Source organism: Porcisia hertigi, chromosome 13, assembly GCF_017918235.1.
Source record: "Porcisia hertigi strain C119 chromosome 13, whole genome shotgun sequence".
Taxonomy (NCBI): domain Eukaryota; phylum Euglenozoa; class Kinetoplastea; order Trypanosomatida; family Trypanosomatidae; genus Porcisia; species Porcisia hertigi.
In genome coordinates, this window is record NC_090572.1 from 172,525 (window position 1) to 191,456 (window position 18,932).

General features: G+C 56.4%; 7 protein-coding genes across 7 annotated transcripts; all 7 read left to right on the forward strand.

Moving 5' to 3' along the window:
• Nucleotides 1-260: 260 nt before the first annotated feature.
• Nucleotides 261-1,229, forward strand: JKF63_06242 (uncharacterized protein; the record flags this gene model as incomplete). The annotated part of the gene is made up of 1 exon (XM_067902192.1): nucleotides 261-1,229. The coding sequence occupies one exon, from the start codon at nucleotides 261-263 to the stop codon at nucleotides 1,227-1,229; it is 969 nt and encodes a 322-aa protein (XP_067758689.1).
• A 651-nt stretch (nucleotides 1,230-1,880) lies between these two features.
• JKF63_06243 (uncharacterized protein) lies at nucleotides 1,881-2,711 on the forward strand (the record flags this gene model as incomplete). Its single annotated transcript, XM_067902193.1, has 1 exon — nucleotides 1,881-2,711. The coding sequence occupies one exon, from the start codon at nucleotides 1,881-1,883 to the stop codon at nucleotides 2,709-2,711; it is 831 nt and encodes a 276-aa protein (XP_067758690.1).
• A 2,273-nt stretch (nucleotides 2,712-4,984) lies between these two features.
• Nucleotides 4,985-8,731, forward strand: JKF63_06244 (uncharacterized protein; the record flags this gene model as incomplete). The annotated part of the gene is made up of 1 exon (XM_067902194.1): nucleotides 4,985-8,731. The coding sequence occupies one exon, from the start codon at nucleotides 4,985-4,987 to the stop codon at nucleotides 8,729-8,731; it is 3,747 nt and encodes a 1,248-aa protein (XP_067758691.1).
• A 1,041-nt stretch (nucleotides 8,732-9,772) lies between these two features.
• JKF63_06245 (uncharacterized protein) lies at nucleotides 9,773-10,369 on the forward strand (the record flags this gene model as incomplete). Its single annotated transcript, XM_067902195.1, has 1 exon — nucleotides 9,773-10,369. The coding sequence occupies one exon, from the start codon at nucleotides 9,773-9,775 to the stop codon at nucleotides 10,367-10,369; it is 597 nt and encodes a 198-aa protein (XP_067758692.1).
• Nucleotides 10,370-11,504: 1,135 nt separating this feature from the next.
• Nucleotides 11,505-13,487, forward strand: JKF63_06246 (uncharacterized protein; the record flags this gene model as incomplete). Its single annotated transcript, XM_067902196.1, has 1 exon — nucleotides 11,505-13,487. The coding sequence occupies one exon, from the start codon at nucleotides 11,505-11,507 to the stop codon at nucleotides 13,485-13,487; it is 1,983 nt and encodes a 660-aa protein (XP_067758693.1).
• A 1,100-nt stretch (nucleotides 13,488-14,587) lies between these two features.
• On the forward strand, nucleotides 14,588-15,184 carry JKF63_06247 (uncharacterized protein; the record flags this gene model as incomplete). The annotated part of the gene is made up of 1 exon (XM_067902197.1): nucleotides 14,588-15,184. One exon carries the CDS (start codon nucleotides 14,588-14,590, stop codon nucleotides 15,182-15,184), a length of 597 nt encoding a protein of 198 aa, XP_067758694.1.
• Nucleotides 15,185-16,605: 1,421 nt separating this feature from the next.
• Nucleotides 16,606-17,028, forward strand: JKF63_06248 (uncharacterized protein; the record flags this gene model as incomplete). Its single annotated transcript, XM_067902198.1, has 1 exon — nucleotides 16,606-17,028. The coding sequence occupies one exon, from the start codon at nucleotides 16,606-16,608 to the stop codon at nucleotides 17,026-17,028; it is 423 nt and encodes a 140-aa protein (XP_067758695.1).
• Between the last annotated feature and the right edge of the window lie 1,904 nt (nucleotides 17,029-18,932).

Sequence of the window (18,932 nt, forward strand, 5' to 3'; positions counted from 1 at the left end):
CCCTTTTTTTTTGCGATTCCCTTCAAAATATTTCCGCTTTTGCATTTATGGGCTAAGTTCCTCCGTGTTTGCCCCTTCCTCCTCCTCCTCCAAAATTACTCGTGCGAACGGCACACACCCAACACGCGCACGACGACGATCAGCCATACACTCGAGCTGGTGAGAAGCACAACCCATCTCCCACAAGGGGGTGCCTTGCCAGGAAAGGAGCTAAACGGTACCCTGGCTGACAGACCCTTGCTGCTGGAGGGTAAAGTCCCATGGCCTTTCGCGTTGCCGCTGTCTCACGCGCGGCGCGATCTTTGTATCCGCCCGTTGCAATCACCGGCCGATGCTTTTTGTTGAAACCCGGTGGATATGCGGCTCTAGCGACGCGAAGTCAGCAAGACTCGTCTCCGTTGCACGACATGGAGTGTGTGGACCTGACGTCATCAGAGTCTAGTATGGGCAACCGACGCGGTGCAGTTCCTGTGAGTCTCGCCGGCAATGGTTACTATGCCCGGCGGTACAGCTCCCGGGGGGCTACCCGTCGTGGTGCCTTGGGAGCAACAGAGTCCGATGTGCAGTTTCGCAGCGGCGACCTGGTGCTGCGCCTCTGTTTCTCTGCAGTGCCGCGAGAGCTGGCCCATAAACGCATCGTGGACGTGACGGGTTTGCAGACAAGTTTTCACAACGCCTCTGAGAAGCGCAGTCACGCCCTCGCGACGGTGGAGGAGGCAGTGAAAACGATGCACCTTCACGACGGGTATGAGGTGCCTGCTGTACAGCGTGGGAACGTGAATCTCGTACGATTGCAGCCGGGGTGCGTGTATGTTCCGCCGCCGCCGCCGTCGTTGGTGCCTCCACACCCCCCTGGTGCAGGTGGGACTCCTGTAGTGAGCCTGAGGCACCTCTACTCTGCGCTTCGGCCGCTGCGTAACCCAGATGTGCTTCTGGCGCAGACGCGGCGGCTGTCCTTCCGGTGTGAGATGGAGGCTGTGCAAACGGCGCAGGTGATGGCATCACACGTCATGCAGCTGAAAGGGTGCGGCTCTTTCTTGAGGGGTCATGGGGCTTCCTTTGATGCCATGAGTTCTGCAGCGATACTGAGGCCGGTTGTGTGTGATGGTCACTTGGTTGCTATGACGCTGTGCCCCTCCCCCGATCCCGGTTGCGGTGGTGGGAGACGTCGGACTGGAGGCAAGGCGATGAATTCCCAGCCAACTTCAAGGCAATCTCCCCAGCAGTGAAGTGAAAAGCGTTTTCTCCGAGGCGGGGGGGGGCGCTTATTCTCCTCAGATGTTAGGTTCGAGAGTGGGTGAGTAATACCCCCTGGTGCTGTTGCGTTTTTATCTGCTGCTACTCATTCACAAACCACATTGTTCTATAATCCATGCCGCTCTGTCGCTCAGATCCGTCACATGATCTTTGTGGGGACACTGTGGCATCGAATTCAAGGAGACGACGACGACGCTCACGGGAGTGTCCATGCTTTCCTCTTGGTCTCTCTGTGTGTGTGTGTGTGTGTCTGTGTGAGGAGCCCCTCTTAAGCGCAGCTGCATGAAGTAATATTCTACAGTTCTTGTGTTTGGAGGCCCCCTTATTTTTTGTACTGGTTTCGATGGATCTGTACAACTCTCCCCCTCTCCTCTTTCACCTCTGATTCTCCCTCCACGCGTTTCTCGAGCAGCTGCTGCTTGTATCGCGTTCATTATTTTTTTTGCTCCCTGTTGTCTTGGTACCTTCCCACAACTCTCTTTTCTCCCTTTCCTCCATTCCTTTTTCTCTCGCCCCCACCAGGGTCTCCTGTGCTCAACATCCCCGCATCCCCGCCCCTCCCTTCCCCCGTCATCATCCTCTTTTTTTTTGGTTCCTGGTGCCATACGCAGGTGGGACTCAAAATGCCAAGCGGCCCCAAGACTAATAAGTATACCAACCGCCACAGTGAGGAGGCGCGGCTGCGCGATGAGGCGCGCCTCATCGACTCCCGCTTAGCCCGCGAGGCGGCCAAAGAGGACGCACGGTGGGCCGAGACGGACCCGAAGATGTTGAAGAAGAAGGAGAAGCAGCGGGAGATGGAGCAGAAGCAGCTCGAGAAGGCTACCCGTGACGCTGAGAAGAAGGAGCAGCTGCAGGAGGAGGAACAGGAGATGAACGTGAATGTGCCCAAGAAGGTGGCCAAGCGACAAATCCAGAAGGACTTGTCGAAGATGCTGGCAGACTACGACAAGCAGCGGGATGCGATTCGTCAGGGTCAGCATGGCTCTGTGGTCATGCCGGCGATGAAGGAGGAGGTGCCGCTACCGTCTGGTAACATGAACCGCGTACGTGGTGTGGCTGCGAACTCAGCATCAGGCCACGAGAGCAACACGATCAAGGCTTCCGGGACTGTGTCTGACGTGCTCACAGCCTTGGAGAGGGGCGACAACGCCAAGGCTGCCGCTGATCTACCCGACAATCGCCATATTGGCAAGCGGGCTAAGGTGCTCTACAAGGCCTTCTACGCCGAACACTTTGATCAGTTAAAGGAGGAGAGGCCAGGTCTGCGTCGTACACAGTACAATGATATTATTTGGGAGATGTGGCAGAAGAACCCTGCTAACCCGTTTGTGATGCGCAGCGAGAAGGTTGCGCATGAGCGGCTAGAGGCTGAGCGGCGGTGGCTAGATGGCGATTCGGACGATGAGGAGGAAGGAGAAGCCGAGAATGGGACCCAATGTGCAGCCAACTAGGCGCCTCAGTGAGAAGCGTGTGTAACTCGGAGGGAGGGGAGAAAAAGAGAGGGCCAATGGGGGGGGGTCGGCACGGAGGGATGAGTGTGCAGTCACGCATCGATAACCGGCAATAATAATGCAGACATATGCCCGTCTGTCAGCGGCCCCACCCCCTTTTTTACGTTGGGCGCCTTTAAAACCAAAAAGACCCCCCCTGTTTTCGCTTTTCCTTTGTGTGCGTTTATTGTCTGCTCCCTTGACTATGCTCGCATCAGCCTGTTCTGTTGGCTGCGCCGTCCGCTTGGTGGGCGGCCCTCGAGCTTTTTTTTTACAGCTCATGTCACGTACCGACAACTGCGTGACCACACACACGACTACTTTGCATTGACGTGACCCCAAGAACGGCACTGTCGAGTGAGGAGCAGCCTCAACACTCACACCATATCACAAGATAATGTGTCTGTCATTGGTTCTCGTGGTCTGTCTGCGCATCCGCCGCGCTCAGGTGGTACGGAGGGAGGAGTTCAGGGAGGGGGTTGGGAGTGGGCGTCAGGTGCATCTCTCCATCCCTTTTTTCTCTCTTCCTACTATCGCCTTTCTTGTGCTCACTGCTACCTCAGTACTGCAGACGTCTGTGTCAACACAGATATGGGGTGTGTTGAGTCACTTTTTTTTTGTTCTCAAGGGAATAACGTCTGGCACGTTTTTATGCTCACTTTCCTCTTTTGCACCCTTTCTTCTCCCTCCCGCCTGGCACGTGTGTGACGTTTTTGGCAAACCGCAGTAGACGCTCTGTGGGGGCTGGTCAAGGGCAATCCTCTCCCCCTTTTTTCTTTTGTTCACACAGACTCTTTCTTTTCTCTTTACCCCTATTCCCCCCTTTTTCAGGGGCCTTCTACTCCCTCGAAGGCCAAGCTCAATGTGAGCACTTCCCCTGTCCTCCCTCTGCACACACACACACACACACACACACACAGGCAACTACACAAGTGTATGCAACTTGCTAATATTAGATGATGACGCCTTCCCCTCCCTTCCCCCCCCCTCCCCTTCCACCACCACCTTCTTTTCCCATATATTCCACTCACTCTTGTGTCGGTCTCAGAGGATAACGGGACGTCTTTAATGGGCGAATTGGCGTGTACATTTTTCATGCCGTATTTGAAAAAAAAAGAAGGGTAGTCGTACTTGTTGGTTGGTTGGTTGGTTGTTCCTCCAAATCTTTTTGGGTTTCGTTGGAGAACACAAGAGGAGGAGGAGGAGGGGTTTGCGCATATTGATATTCCTCTCCTGGGAAGTGTTTAGATGCACCTGAAGAGGGGGAGGGCCCCCCCCCCCCCCCTTCCCCAAACCTGCTTTTGCGTTCCCCACACTCGCTGCGTCGCAGGGGATGCTCGTGATGTTCATCGCTAGGCCGCAGCACGTGGACGAGAGGGGATTGTATTACTGTTATACAGAACTGTTGTGCATAATTGTTACGGCTATACGCATGCTCTCCTGACCTCTGGGTGAGGGGACTCGCTTCTTTTTTCCCCCTCCGACGGCCGGACCACGTGAGGTCGAATCGCTTGAGGGGTTAGGGAGTGACTTGCTTACGTATCGTGCGTGGGCATGCATCATCTACACATCCGAGTTGATGATGCATTCGACGCTGTCTTCGCATCTGTTGGCTGAGGGAAGATGTAGATCTCCAGTTTCCGTCTCTCGCTCGCACCCGCATCGATCCATGTTTATCGGGGGGAGGGGTGGGGGACAGCCTTTGGAGGAGGGCTTTTCCAGCTTCGTATCCGATGGCACCATATCATAGCATGTTTGCAGCTCGTTGTGCAATAAGTTTTATCATCTCTTACGCACCTCTCCTCATGTATTTCTCTTTCTGGACATCGGGACGCCTGGTTTTTTTTTCTGGTGCGTGATTGATGTAGCACAACTTCGTTTGTCCCCCTCCCCCACCGCGTGCTGGGGATGGTAGGCCAGTATTCTGACATAGACATATATACATGCACAACCTCAATAGAAGCACAGAAACATATTGCTCCGTTGCGCTCATTACACGGCAGCCATCATTGCCCCCCCTCCCCTCCCCTCCCCTCCCCGAGTGGGACAGACCTCGTCTGAGACAGTTTGTCTTCTTGGCTGCCCCCTTTTTTTTCCTTCCTGCTTTTCACTTTCTCCTTTGATCGGCGTACTTTGTTGTGTCACTCCAACCTCACAGCAGGTCTCTTTCCAAATCGCAGTGCTCTGCTTCCAACGGGAAGAAGGCGCAAGTGAATGCCACCAGCACTGTCGAGATGAACTTCGAGGACCCGTTTGCAAATGACCTCAGCGGATTACGCAGCACCGTAGGCAAGCAACGCCGGGTTTCTCCGTCCTCTCGGTCATCGGTTTCCGGCGCACTCGCTGGGGATCCGCAACGAAGCTCAGGCCAAGAAGCAGCTGTATTCCCGTCCAGTATAAGCACCTCCAGTCCTGTCGGGCAGGATGCAGCGCCCCCCCAATTCGAGTCTTTTCCTGGCGGGGCAGCGTTGCTGTTGGGGGCCTCACCGGCTGTTGAGCCAGTCGCTGGACGACGGGCTCGTGTCCAGCTCAGCGCGTCCGGTGCCTCTTTAGGGCCTCCCTCGACGGCTGGGCAGCCCTCCAACCCTACTACTCAGATTGACTCCACCAAAAGTCCCGAAGCACCGGCCGTCTCGTCTCTGTCGTGGCTCGATGGTACAGACTCGTCACAGCCGCTAGTCGTACCTGGAATAAGCATTTCTGGCTCACTCAGAGCACCACCACCACCGCGTTCAACAGGGCAAGCGTTTCCCCCCTCGTCATCCCCCTTGCCGTTTCCCGTGGCTGATGTAGTCCCGGCGAAGCTGCCATCCTTCCTGGACTTTGCCTCTCCGGGCGTTACCCCTGGTGTCGCTCCCGAGCGTTCATTGCCCCCTAGGGGGCCACCCGCATCAGCGCTAGGATTATCCACCGCCACGGGCGGCGTTTCCACGATTGTCGGTGACGCGGAGGAAAGCAGGAAAAAAGAGGTGCGCGATCTTTATACCACCCTGGATGCTTTGGATATGGAGCAGCAGCGGCTGGAGGAGCGTGTCAGTGGCTACCAGGTGAAAGAAGAGACAGAGTTGTTGGCGCTTGAGACGAGTGTGCTCGTGAAGACGACTGAGCTCGAGGAGAAGGAGCGGGAGTTGGCATTGAAGCGCGCTGAACTGAGAGGCTACACGGCGGACCGTCTTGGCGCCCTCGCAAGCCGGTACGCGAAGGAGATGGCGGCCCAGGAAGCAGAGGTGCGGAGCCTCGACGGGGCGCGTTTTGAAGATCAGCTGCAACAAATGTACAAAAAGAAGCTGGCCACGGAGCAGGTAGTGCGCGAGTTGCGAGAGCAGGCGGCCCTCGTGCTCGAGTCTCAACCTTACAGTGAGACTGGTGTGCGTCTTGCGCTTGACGCTGCTGCTGCCGATGCAGCAGTGGCGACGACAGGTGGCACCGACTCGTCCAACTTCACAACTGTTGCTGCGGACTCCTCGTTAGCGAAGTCGCCCTCCACACAACTCGAGAGCATTTTACACCAGGCGGTGACAGTCCTACGCGGCTACTGCGACAAGCGCTTCCGCCACACGCGCGAGAACCTTGTTGACTATGTGCACAGCAGTACGCTCGACGTTGCACACTCGGTCCGACGAGAACGCGAGCAAACATGGATGCAGGATGCGGTGCAACACAAGCAGCTGTTCAGTCGCTATATGGTGGAGATGATGCAGCGGTACATGACCTTTTACAAGGAGAGGGCGCGCCTCAAGGAGGAAAACATTGCAGTTTTACAGGCAGATACGCGTCGAATGGCCGCGGAGCTGCGCAGCCAAGCCGCGGATCGGCTGCAACAGCTGCTGAGAGATGTAACGGCCAAGGTCTCTCTCTCCACGCAGCGTCACACACAGGCAGCCGAGGACGCGTGTGCGCTTTTGCAGAAGAAGGCGAACACAGTCGTTGAGGGAGACGTAGCGATGGCTGACACTCAGCGCCGGGAGCTGGAGAGTCGCCTGCTCGCAGAGGCTGGCGCACGCCGTCAACGTCATCGTGCAGAAGAAGAATCGCTGACAGAGCAGCTGCAACGGCTGCACCGCTCTGGCGAGGCGGAAAACTGCACCTTCTTTCAGGCACTTGTTGATGCCGCAGGTGCCACCAGCCGACAGCGTGCACAACCTCTCAAGGAGGAGGTTCTGGCGTTGAAGTCACGCCTGTTGGAACGTCTTCGCGGCGGCGAGTCGACGCTAGGTGGCGCTGCTAGCGCAGATCGCATGCACGCAGAAGAATTGGCACACGTTGTACGAAGTGCTGTGGTGCAGGAAACTGCACTTCAGAAGGATGCGTCCCTTCTGCGCCAGCAATGCGACGAACTGCGGCGTAGTTTGATGTCTCTGTGCACGGAGGTGGTGGAGCGGCTGCAGCAGGCTCGCAGTGTGCAGCATGCACATCAGGCCCGCATCAACGCCTTGACGAGGTCATGGGAGGCGGCGCACCGACAGAACCTTTCTGCGCCGTGTTCGCTGGTTCTCCCTGTGTCCAGTTGCGAGCGTGATGCCGCGGACGCGGAGTACATCTCACACACCTACGCCGCACCACAGGATGTTGTCTCCACTGCTTTGCTGGATGTGTTGCAGAGCAAGCTTCGTGCCCGCGATGTCTCGCGCCGCTCTCTGCTTGAGTCGCGGCGGAAGTGCGCCGCCGCCTGTTTCGTCAAGCTGGAGGAGATGCGTGGTGCGCAGGTCGCCCTCCAGGACAAAGGCGCCGCGCTGTGGTCGGCCGCGCAGATGCAACAGGCTCAGAGGGATATCAATCAGGAGATGGCGGTGGAAGTCGAGAAGGGACTCAGTACGGTGGCGGTTGAGCAGCGAGTAGTCGATCGTGATCGCTGCGCCACGCAGCGGGAGTGTCACCGTATCGCGGGGATGGCGTCCCGTCTGCGCCACGAGGCACCACAGCATGTGCTGTGCGGGCCGCTTTCCCTGTCCTACCAAGGGGCACCATCCACCATTCTTGACGCTATGACACCTCATTTGGCGCGCACACAAGGCTTGAGTGGGGTTGACATCAACATAGCAAGCAACACGTTGGGCATCGGCAGCAATTGCATTGCTGCGGTGCGCGCCTCTGCCAACGCAGCCACAACGCCTCCAAAGAACTCCAAGGGGGAGTTCCCGCCGCGTTCGTCTTCTGTGTCCTCACCGGTGTCCGAGGTCTGCCAGGGGAAGCGTGGCGAGGAGGTGCCCGCGTCTGGTCAGAAGGCGCATTTCATCCCCGATACTGCAGAAGCCAGTTATGGCACAGACACACAGCCATGGTCCTCTGAACTGCTGCGAGCAGAGCAGCAACTTCCACGTGTGGGTGGTGAGGAGAGCAGTGGCGTGTTGCCTGCGGCCCAAAATTCACCACTGATGTGCCCGCTGTCTGATTGTGCGCATGTGACGGAACAGCGCGGCGAGGGGAACGCGGTTACTCTCAAAGCCTTGACCCCTTCTTCGCAAGGGGCCCCGCGGCTGGAGGCAGGAAGGGTGCATCCATCCTCCGCGGATGTGCCCGTCGAGGCTGAGGGCGACGCTGGTCGTAGTGAGGCGGATCGCTGCAACTCTGGATTTCCCAGCGACACTGCAGAGAAGAGGCGGGGGAGTAAATCATCTTCTCTTCATGCCCCGATTTCGCCTGTATCAAAGGCGTGGGCGGTGGGCTCGGAGTCATCTGCACTCGTTTGCACCTCGGCGGCGGCGACATCACCGGCAGCGTTTCCAAGACAGCGGCAGCAGACTCTCAACGTCAGTCGTCCTATACGTAATCCAGCCTTGCCACAGCCCGTGTTCTCCACGCCGGAGGGGGACCGCAGCGGCTGTGTTGACGTTTCCAATCAGGCTGTGGCAAATCAAGACGGTGTGGGTATGTCCGCTACCTCCAACTCGACAGGGACAAGGAGTCTAGACGAGTTGGGCGACTTCCTGGCTTTATTGTCCATCACCGATTCCACCGCCACCTCCTCTTTTATTTCCTAGGACAATGGTAGGCGGGTGGTGGTGGTGGCACACATCTGCCCCGGCACAACTGCATGCACGTCATGAGAACAGCTCTGCCCCTCTTTGCGTGTGCGTGCATGTGTGGGTGGGCGGGTCTACTGCATCTGCTCTCTTTTATCTGTTCATCTCGTTCTTCTTCCCCCCTCTCCGGAAGAGGGACGAATATACATCTATACATATATATATATATATATATATTATTTTTGGCGCCCACACAAAAATGAATCGAGGAGACTGAGGGTGACTGCGATGTCCCAGAGCAATCTGTACACCTCTCCATGGAAGCAGAAGCTGCGGGTATTCCACGAAACACGTAGAGATCTTGTTTCTTTTCGTCTCACTTTCCCTGGTCCGTGCGCTCTCTCCCCTCCCCTCCCTCTCTCCCGCTTCGTCGTCCAAAGCGCATGGACTTGTGTGCGGAGATGACCTCTCCTAGCAATCTCGCTATGATCCCTCTTGCTACTGGGTCTCGTTTCTTCCCTCCCTTCACACACACACACACACACACACACGCACACACACACACACACGCACAAACCTTTTCGGTTGTAAGGCTCGTCACTGTTTGACGCTAGCGAGTCAAAAAAAAGGGGGTGGTGGTGGTGGTGGTTGACAGGGGGAGAGCACAAAGTAAAAACACACACACACACACACGGGGGAGCTGATTTCCGTACTTTCAGCTCTTTCCTTCTCTTTGCATTTTTGCGTGTGTTGGATCGTCGTCCACTACGAGAAACACCAACGTGCAGGGGGGGTGAGTGAAGGTAAGGTGCACCCTCAGCGGCGTGTGTCTGAGTAAGCTTCTGGACGCAAGTGCTGGTGCTTCAAGTACTCCTTGCGCGCGTGCACAGCGCCTCCCCCCAAAGGTCCTCTTCTCCCTGCGTTCTTCTTTCTACAGACTCTTCTTCACTCCTGGGCCGTGAGAGGTATACTACGAGTTTAACAAGGGGTGTCCGACCTACACTCTCCTCTCCGAGATCCCCCCCTCCCCCCCTCCCCCCCTCTATCCCCACGCCCAGAATGCAGGTCCCAGCGATCGCCAATACAAGTGCTAGTCCAGCTCCGGTTCTCAATAACAGACCAACTGGACGGAGCATTTCGTATGAGGAGATTTACAGGGCTGCTAAGTGCAGCGTGCTAACGGACTTCTATCGGCAGAAGCACTATCGTGACCTGCGCTGTCGCATCAAAGACACTGGGGAGGACGTGCAGATGATTCCCGTGGTCTCCAGTAATGACGCAACGTCACCGGCGCTGGTTCGGGCAAGCACCTCGCGTCTGCTGAAGGAGCACAGCAGTGCGTCCTGGAGTGCTTTTTTCTACCAGGCCGGAGTGTACGGGCTGACGGGTGTCAGCTCGATTTTCACGGCGGTCGCGCTCTACCTCGGCATTTACCAAAAGCGGCTTGTTCTACCGGTTGTACCCATGGGGGCTGCCGCGACATGGCGCCTGTGGGGTGTTCTTGAGGATGTGTGGAACGAGCAGCGCTACATCGACAACGCAGCGAGGATGCGAGAGGAGCGGCAAGGCAACCCAATGAACACTGTCGTGAGGCGACGTCGCAAGCTGGACGCAAATTCAATCGAGGAATCACCCGCCGCAGAGTTGATGGAGTAGATCATCGGCCGCCCGGTGGAGAAGCTGTGCTGGAGGAATAACTGCTGCACTGCGTGCTGTTGTTGTTGTTTCGGTTGTCCGCTCGCTTTTTTTTGGATATTAGCGTAGCTGTGAGGTTTCTCCTCGTTCTCGGTCAACATGGATTGTGCACCTTTCCGTTGTAGAGGTGTAATGCTTTCGTGATCTTCACTCTCCTTTGGGTGTCCTTTATCCAAGTTCAGGGCTGCTCCATTCTGGCGTATACCCTCCCCCCCTCTTCCTCACCCACCCACCCACACTCACACACTCACGCACTCACACAGAGATACACTTGGATAGCTATCTAGACTGCTGGGTCACACAGTAGTTGCTGCTTCGCCCCCCCCCCCCTTCTTTTCATTCTCCAAGTGTTGTTTGAGGGAGGGGGGGAGGGGGAGGAGGGGAAGGGGAGGAGGAGGAGGAGTGGTTTTGCAACTGGTCTGGGTGACGCCTTCATTCCCCCTATTCTACTTACCATAAAAAAGAGAGAAGGTGTGAAGTCGCGTGTGATGGCTTTGGTACCCAGCCTACCGTTTTTTTTTAGTCGTTCCGAGCGACGTTTGAAAGGTGCTGATCCTGCTGGTAGCGCCAATGCTTGTCATGGTAGTATTGTGCGTGTGTGTGTGTGTGGTGTGCTGATGCAACTCATGCCCATTGCTCATATCCCCTCCTCTTTCTCTTACTCCTTTTCCTTTTCCCCCTCTTTCTTGTTGTGCGTACATGCGTGCACATGCCCGTGTATGTCTCTCTTTCTCTCTGTGTGTGGTTTTCCGTATGTGGTATGGCTCTGTGAATGTCTCCTGTGATGGTTAGGTTTTTTTTTCCCTCCCCCCTCTCCTCCCCTCCATGAAATCTGGTTTTGGGACGTGAGATATCACTGCTGGCAACCCCCCCGCTCCTCCTCCTTCCTTTTTTTTTGGTTTACGTTTCCATTTCATTTTTTAGCGACATCCTAGAGTGCGTGGCCGTGTAGACGCACACCTGGCACGCGAGAGGAGGAGGGGGAGGCTCTAAGAGGTCCATTGCTTCCTCGCAGCTCCACCAACCACATATTCACATAAATAGTCACACTCACAGACAGACAGACAGACAGACAGAGAGAGAGATACCCTACGTCATGGAGAAGGTTGTTCTTACTACGTACCGCAAGCTGCACAAAATGTGCCACCGTGTGGACTCCAGCGTGGCGATGCGAACACAGCTTATGTGCTGCCCGTTGCAGGTGTACGACCATCGCATGATGGAGTGGCAATCCTTCGACATTAGCGAGATGAAGTGGGCCGAGCCACGCACCTTCTTAGATGCTTTGATTCGGCGGCTCAACAACGGTAGTCCCCAATACATCCCGCCGCTGCCGCAGGAGGCTACAAAGGCTGTGGAGGGGTACAAGTTGCAGTGTGCATCCATGTTCACAGCGGCGGAGGGGCATACCCATTCGGTCACCAGCGGCAAAGATGCAAAGTCCTCCGCCTCGGTCGAAGAGAGTGCCGGTGGTGGTGAGGTCCACAACGCGCCTAGTTCTTCATCCGAATCACTGGGCGGCGCACGTGGCTCCACTGTGCCGCTGTGTGTGCTGCCCTACAGTGCTCTGACCGTAGCTCTCCGGCAGATATATGAGTCCACGCCTTTCTCCATGAACAATCTCGCTAACGCCTTCGCAGCGGTAAAAGAGCTACAGTACGTTTGCGACCTGGATAGCGCGGGAAAGGGTAAGCGGGTGACGCTGAGCGCTGCATCGGCCGCGGAGGCTACTGATCTGCCACAGTTGCAGCGAGCACTGGAGGTGATGCCGCTCCACAACTCTCTTATTCAAGGACTTGGTACAGATCAGCGAGTATCGCTAGACCGTCATGCGCGCCGAGCGAAAAAATCCTCCCCGTCGCGCGAAGACAACGCCGCGCCGGCGACGACGGCGGCGGTCACGGCCTCAGCGGTGGCCCCGTTTCCGAAGGCACACAGGTCTCCGGAAAGCGTATTCGCCGTCGTTGAGGATGTGGAGGGTGAGGCTAGCTTCACGGGTGAGGACAAGGTAGACAGCGTGACTGAGGAGGAGGGTGGCAAGGCCAAACCGACTAGCCCTCCCGAGGAGAGCAAGAAACTATTCGATGCGGGGCTTAGCGACATCCTCCCCGGTAAGGCAGAGATGGCTGAAGAACCCAAAGAGGTGCAGCTGCTGCTCTCACACCCCACTGCCCGCGGCTTCTTCCGACGCACCGTGCTGCTGATGGTGCGCCACGTTGCGCACGAGTCCGCGGCGCTTGTGCTCAACAAGCCGCTTCGCAATGAGGAAGGGCTGGAGATGTCTATCGAGTCGACAATTCGACTGGGCCGCGTGCACCCCATCTTCCGCCGACACTTGGCACAACATACCTTGATGATCGGTGGCCCGGTCATGTCAGGCAGCACCTTCGACGAGAGCATCTTCCTTCTCCATCGAGTGCCTGGCGTCCCGCACGCACTGCCGCTCGGGTCCAACTTGTGGCTGGACGGCGACCTTGACGTCCTCCTGGCGAAGTTGGATGCAAGGGAGGTTTCCGCGGAGGAGGACATTGTCGTCTTGTGTGGTTTTGCAGGGTGGGGCTTCGATCAGCTCAAGGGTGAGCTGGGCAATGGCTACTGGGTGGTTGCCAGTGGTCCCAGCGCCAACGCCTCGGTGGGTAAGTTTGTGATGTCGCTTGCTCACACGGCAGTGGGCCGGCATCCGTCTTCGCAAGGGCATCAGGTGCCCAACATGGGCGCTGCCGCACCTTCGTGTTGGGTAAGAGAGAAGGCGGCTGGAGAAAGCACGGATGCGACGTCGGCCAGTCCTGCAAGTGGCTCAGCGGAGCAGCAGCATACAGCGGTGCCGGTGAGCGAGGAAGCTAAGCCACTCGAGGAGAGCATCCGGGCTGAGGCGCAGCACGCTGCCGACACAGCGGCATCGAAAGCCATTCCGTCTCTCAAGCGCCGCCGTCGGCAATCCTCTGACATTGGGAAGATGCAGAGTGGCTACATTGAGACCCTCTCGTGGGTTCGTGCGTATGCGTCAGTGGGGCAGCCGTATGCGGACATGGCGACTAATCAAAGAGCATTTGCCGAAGACGATGACCACCAAGAATAGACAGTTTGGCTCAGAGTGAACCCGGGGGTGGGGTGGGGTGGGATGAGGGCAATGGGACGATGGAGAGGGGGCGGGGAAGGGGGGGGGAGGGGGTTGTAAACGTCATTTTCCAAGCTTGTATAGGTTTGTGTATGCGTATGTGCTCGTCTGTGTGGTTAGGATATGCCACCGCTCCTCCTCGTGCACCCCCCCTCCTCTCCCCCCTCCTGCTTCATCTCATGTGGTCATGGTGCTCTTCTTTTGATGTGTTCTCCGATCTTTTATCCCAAGGCCTTTGATTTGTAGCCCACGCACAGTGTGTATACTTGCCTGTGTGCGCGTGCAGGGGATGGATGGGGGTGAGGTGAATGTCATTCCATAGCGAAGAGCGGGCGAAGTTGCGAGATGTCGTGGCAGGATTTCCCTGCTCTCCCGTCCCTCCCTCCCCCCTCGCCGACGACTTCGCATGTACTTATATATATATATACGCACATGGAAGTGCACACGGACTGAAAGGCCAGAGACAGTCAGGCGGGCGGAGCAGGGGGAGGGGCTCTGTGTGTGTGTGTGTGTGGAAGGGTCGGGGTGATGTGGGGTGAGGTGGACATAGAAATGGCGTTTACACTCACCACTAGTTGATACTGATGTCATGCTTCACTTCAAAGTTAATAGACGTAAGCTGAAGTATAGACGCAAACATACAACGCCTGTTAAAGGTAATTACGGTGTGCCCGTGTAAACGAGGAACCGTGTGCTGAGGAGGAGGAGGGAGGGGCGCGGCGGGGAGGGGAGGGGGGAAGGATCGCCGCGGCTCTGGGGGAGTGTGCCTGCGTGTTTGCTGTGTCACCACACCTATTCAAACACACGCACAAAGTTGTTCATGTGATCCACAACGACATGTTACATGATTTGATGTGTTGCAGTATGGGGCGTTTTTATGTGTACGCGAGAGCATTGAGGGCCTGACACAGCCCGTCTCTTGTACGCCCCCCCGCCACCTCTTACTAGCTTCATCAATTCCTCCTTCTCTCCCTTCCTCACTCCTCTCCTTTTCCTTTCCTTTGCCCCCCACACACACACACATCCACGTACCACTCCTCCTCAAAAGTGAAAGAGAAACAATGGGCGTTGATCTGACTGGCATCTCCAAGAAGAGTCGTGTGATTCGCCATCACACGTACTCCACGAACCCGTACATCAAGCTTCTGATCAAGCTGTACAAGTTCCTCGCGAAGCGCACGAGCTCTGGCTTCAACAAGGTCGTGTACCAGCGCCTGCTCAAGAGCCGCAGCAACCGCGCCCCGATCTCGCTGAGCCGCATTGCCGTCGTCATGAAGCGCAAGGCCGTCTTCACTGAAAAGAGCAAGAAGGCCCCGATCGCTGTCGTGGTCGGTGACGTGCTCGATGATGTGCGGATGGCACGCATCCCCGCGATGCGCGTCTGCGCCCTGCGCTTCTCCAAGAACGCGCGCCAAAGCATTGTCGCCGCCGGCGGTGAGTGCCTGACCTTTGACCAGCTCGCCATGGTCGCTCCGACTGGCAAGAACACGTATCTCCTGCGTGGTCGCAAGTCTGGCCGCGAGTCTGTGCGCCACTTCGGTGCCTCTGGCGTGCCCGGCAGCCACTCGAAGCCACACGCGACCAACCGCGGCAAGGAGACGAAGCGCGGCCGCCGCCCGGGTCAGTCGTACAAGCGCAAGGCCTTCCGTCACGTCTAAGAAGGATGGCGGGGGCTCAAGATGGCGGCGGCGGCTGTGTGTTACGGTGTGTGCAAAGCACGTTGCCCACTTGCGTCCCTGCAGTGGAGGGGGGAGGCATGTGTGCGAATAAACCGCAGCGGCTGCGGTGGAGGAGGTTCTCAGGTGTTGACGTAAAGCTGAGTCCCGAAGGAGGGAGGTTGGACGGAGGGGGATTTTGGAGGGCGTACTCCCACATTCGCTTTTTTCGCCTACTCACCTTTTCTCGTTTACTGCTGTACGATAGCGCTCTGATTTGCCTGATTTCTCTATCTGCGTGTCGCTGTGTGCGTGTCTTCCCCCACCTCGCCACGCCAGAGAGTGGTGACGTCTCCCCGTTATTTCTGGCGTCTCGTCTCTTCTTTCCAGCACCTCCTCTTCCCATCCGGGGCGCGGGGGTTTTCTCTTTTACGCCCGTTTCCTTTTTTTTTGTTCTCCTTTCTTTGTTTACTTCACCCGACAACAGCAAACATCCAGCAATCGTCGCCGTCTTTTCCCTCCCTCCCACCTCCCCACCTCCCCCTCCTCCTCTTTGTTTACTCCTCCCACTTCTCCGTCATTCTCCTCTTCCGTTGTGTCTGTGTGTAAAAATACACGGTGACGATAGAGGAAGGAGGATACATATGGGAAGTGGGAGGGGTATAGTGGTGGTGGTGGTGGTGGGAAGTGCGTGTGGGTGTGCGCCCATGTTTCTGCCGTACATGGAGAGAGACAGCGGGGGGAAGAGGTGGGAGGGGGGAGGCGTGGGTGGTCTACAGTCTGCGGCCCTCTTTTGGATCCTCATCTTTCCCACCTCTTTTTCTGTGTGGGGAAGGAAAGGGTGGGCGGTAGGCCAGGCAGCAACGATGGATAGCGCAAGGGACGGGGGAGAGGGATGTAGGAGTGAAAGTGGCGGAGGGAGGGGGGGGTGGCGGTGACAGAGTTTACCGACACCAAGCGCCATGTATGTGTGCGGCGTGTTCTTCTCTGCTCCCCTCCTTTCTGCCTTGTTTCTTTTCCGCGTTTTCCCTCCTCTCTCTTCCTTGGGGGGTGCAGCGGTCACCTTCGTTGCCCCCCCCCCCCACTAATACCCAGGGACACTCATTATCGACGGCACATGCGTGCGTGGCAGGGCCCTGCCTTTCCCCCCGCTTTCTTGACAAGTTACGCCACAACGCAACGTTCATGTTCGTATCTGCAGTTGACGTTACTTTTACACTCGTTTCCCTCCTCTTTCTTTACCGTGACTTATATTCTTTGATTGAATTCTTCTTCTGGATGAACATATTTTCTGCCCTCCTCTCCTCTCCCCACCCCAACACACACACACACACACACACACATCTTGATTTGTGAAGATTTCGTGATCTGCACGCTCGCCCACACTTTCTCTTCTCTTTTTTTTCAAAAAAAGAACTACCACAATGGCTGAGGAAACCGCCCGTGTTGAAGTCCCTGCGGTAGAGGATGTGATGGTCGATGTCGTCCCGGGCAGCCTGGAGGATGCCGTCAAGATTGTGATCCAGAAGGCGCTCGAGGCTAACGGCCTTGTCCGTGGCCTCTCGGAAGTGGCTCGTGCTCTTGACACCAAGACTGCGCACATGTGCATTCTGGCTGATGACTGCGAGGACGAGGAGTACAAGAAGCTCGTCACTGCGCTCGCCGTTCAGGGCAACATCGATCTGATCAACGTCGAGGAGCGCGAGAAGCTCGCCCAGTGGGTCGGCCTTGTGCGCCGTGATGTGGCCGGTGAGGTGACCAAGACTCTCAAGTGCTCTTCCGTCGCGATCCGCGACTTCGGCGAGCGCACGAAGGCCCTGGACTTCCTGCTGTCTCAGCTGCACTAAGGCGACTGCTCGCCCCCCCTCTACTTCCGCTCGTGACCCTCTCTCCTTCCTAGCTTCTTATTGAGTAAGCAAGGTTGCGGTGTGCGTGTGTGTCTGTGTGCATGCGTTGTGCCTTCACGCCCCGAGGAGAGAGAGGCCACTTTTTCGATGGGACGCGAGCTGTAATGGCCTGATCCAGTGCTTTGCATCTAAAGCGACCGAAAGAAGTAAGCGAAAGCGAGATGAGTGGAACTGTGGCCGTGAGGTGCACGCACGGCATATCCACAGACACACTGAAGCACACGCAAATGCCCGGGACGAGATTTGTGCGGGGTGTGTCTGTGAGTGTGCGTGGTGATCAACTCTTCCTCTGTACTCATGCCCTCCCCCCCCTTCCCCTCCACCACCACTCTTTCTTCTACCCTCCCCCTTTCATTTGTTTTCTCCAATTGTTACCCGCGGGTGTACACGTCATTGCGTGGGGGATATGTGGGGGGAAAGACGGGGGATATGGGAGAGAGACGGGGGATATGTGAGGGGGGGGGAGCGAGTGAGGACGAAGAGTGAAGATCCTTTACGAAATCACTAAGTTTATTTCTAAGAAAATTTCTGTTGAGATATTTATTTTTCTCTCATTTCAAGGTGTGGTACCCCCCACCCCCGCAAGAAAAAAAAATCAGCAAAAAAATCTCGATAGCGAACAAAAAAACACGAGGGCTGGAGGAAGAATGGCACCCGATGGGGTGCGGGAAAGGGCTACGCGAGCTCAGAGGCGAGCACATGCTTCCGGACTCCTCCCCCCTCCCCTCGCTTTTCTCGCCTTTGAGCACACACACACACACGCACACACACCACGCAGATGCCGACGCAGAGGGGCATGCTTCACCGCTATGTGCGTTTGTCACACGACATGCAGTGCATTTCTGTGGGTGTGGGCCGCTTCTTTACTCTTTGGCTGTACTCCCCTTCTGCCAGGCGGTGCAGAGACCACCTCTTCCCTCCCTCCCTCTCACCGCTTGTGGGAGAAATACGCGTTGTTTTCTCCATGTCTCTCACCCTCCCGGGTTACACTCACGGGCGGGGATAGGGATGCAGGCTGCGCGGGCATGGAAAGCCTTGCCCTTTCCGCATGTGCGCTCTTTCAATCATCATCTCACACTCATTCTCCTCTTTCCCTCTGACACTACTATTCCCTCCCCACCCGTCAGCGCCGCACCATTATATATATCCACTACTATTGTGACAGCTGCGTGTCTGTCTGTCCAGATATCTCCTCTTTTCCCCCCGTTCTTGCGTTTAAGAAATCGCCACACCTGTACACACACCCCACTAGCATTTTCTCGAAGGAGACAAGAAAGAAAGAGATCAAACGCACACACACACACACACACCACACACGCCTGGGAGTGAGTTGACGTGCCGCAAGGCGATTCTCCCCGTGTGCGCCGTTATCCTTCCTTCCCCCCATCCCTACGCCTCCCTCTACCTGATCCCGCTTTATCACGCTCTTCTACGTGCATGCATTTTCTTGTACATTTACATCAAAGTGTGTATCTGCTCTAGCTTGTGCGAATCGTCATTGCGTAGTTTTTTTCTTACGTCGGTGCTCTTGTGCCAAGCGGACAGCGAAGACTGGTGTGTGTGCGTGTGTGTGTGCGTGTAACGTTACAAAGGGAACGCGTCTATATATAACCACATACATATTTGTGTCTATACATCCACACGCGCGCACACACAGGCATTATATATTTGTATACATGTATGATTAATATTTATACATGTATTCCGCGCATGTGAGTGGGCGACCTTTAGTGAGCATCCAAAAGCAGAAGGTAAAAAAAAGGGTAGAGAAGAAAGAGGGAGGGGAGGGAAGAGAGGCGAAAGGGCTCATCAGGACACAAACACCCCAATTACACCTCTTTCCT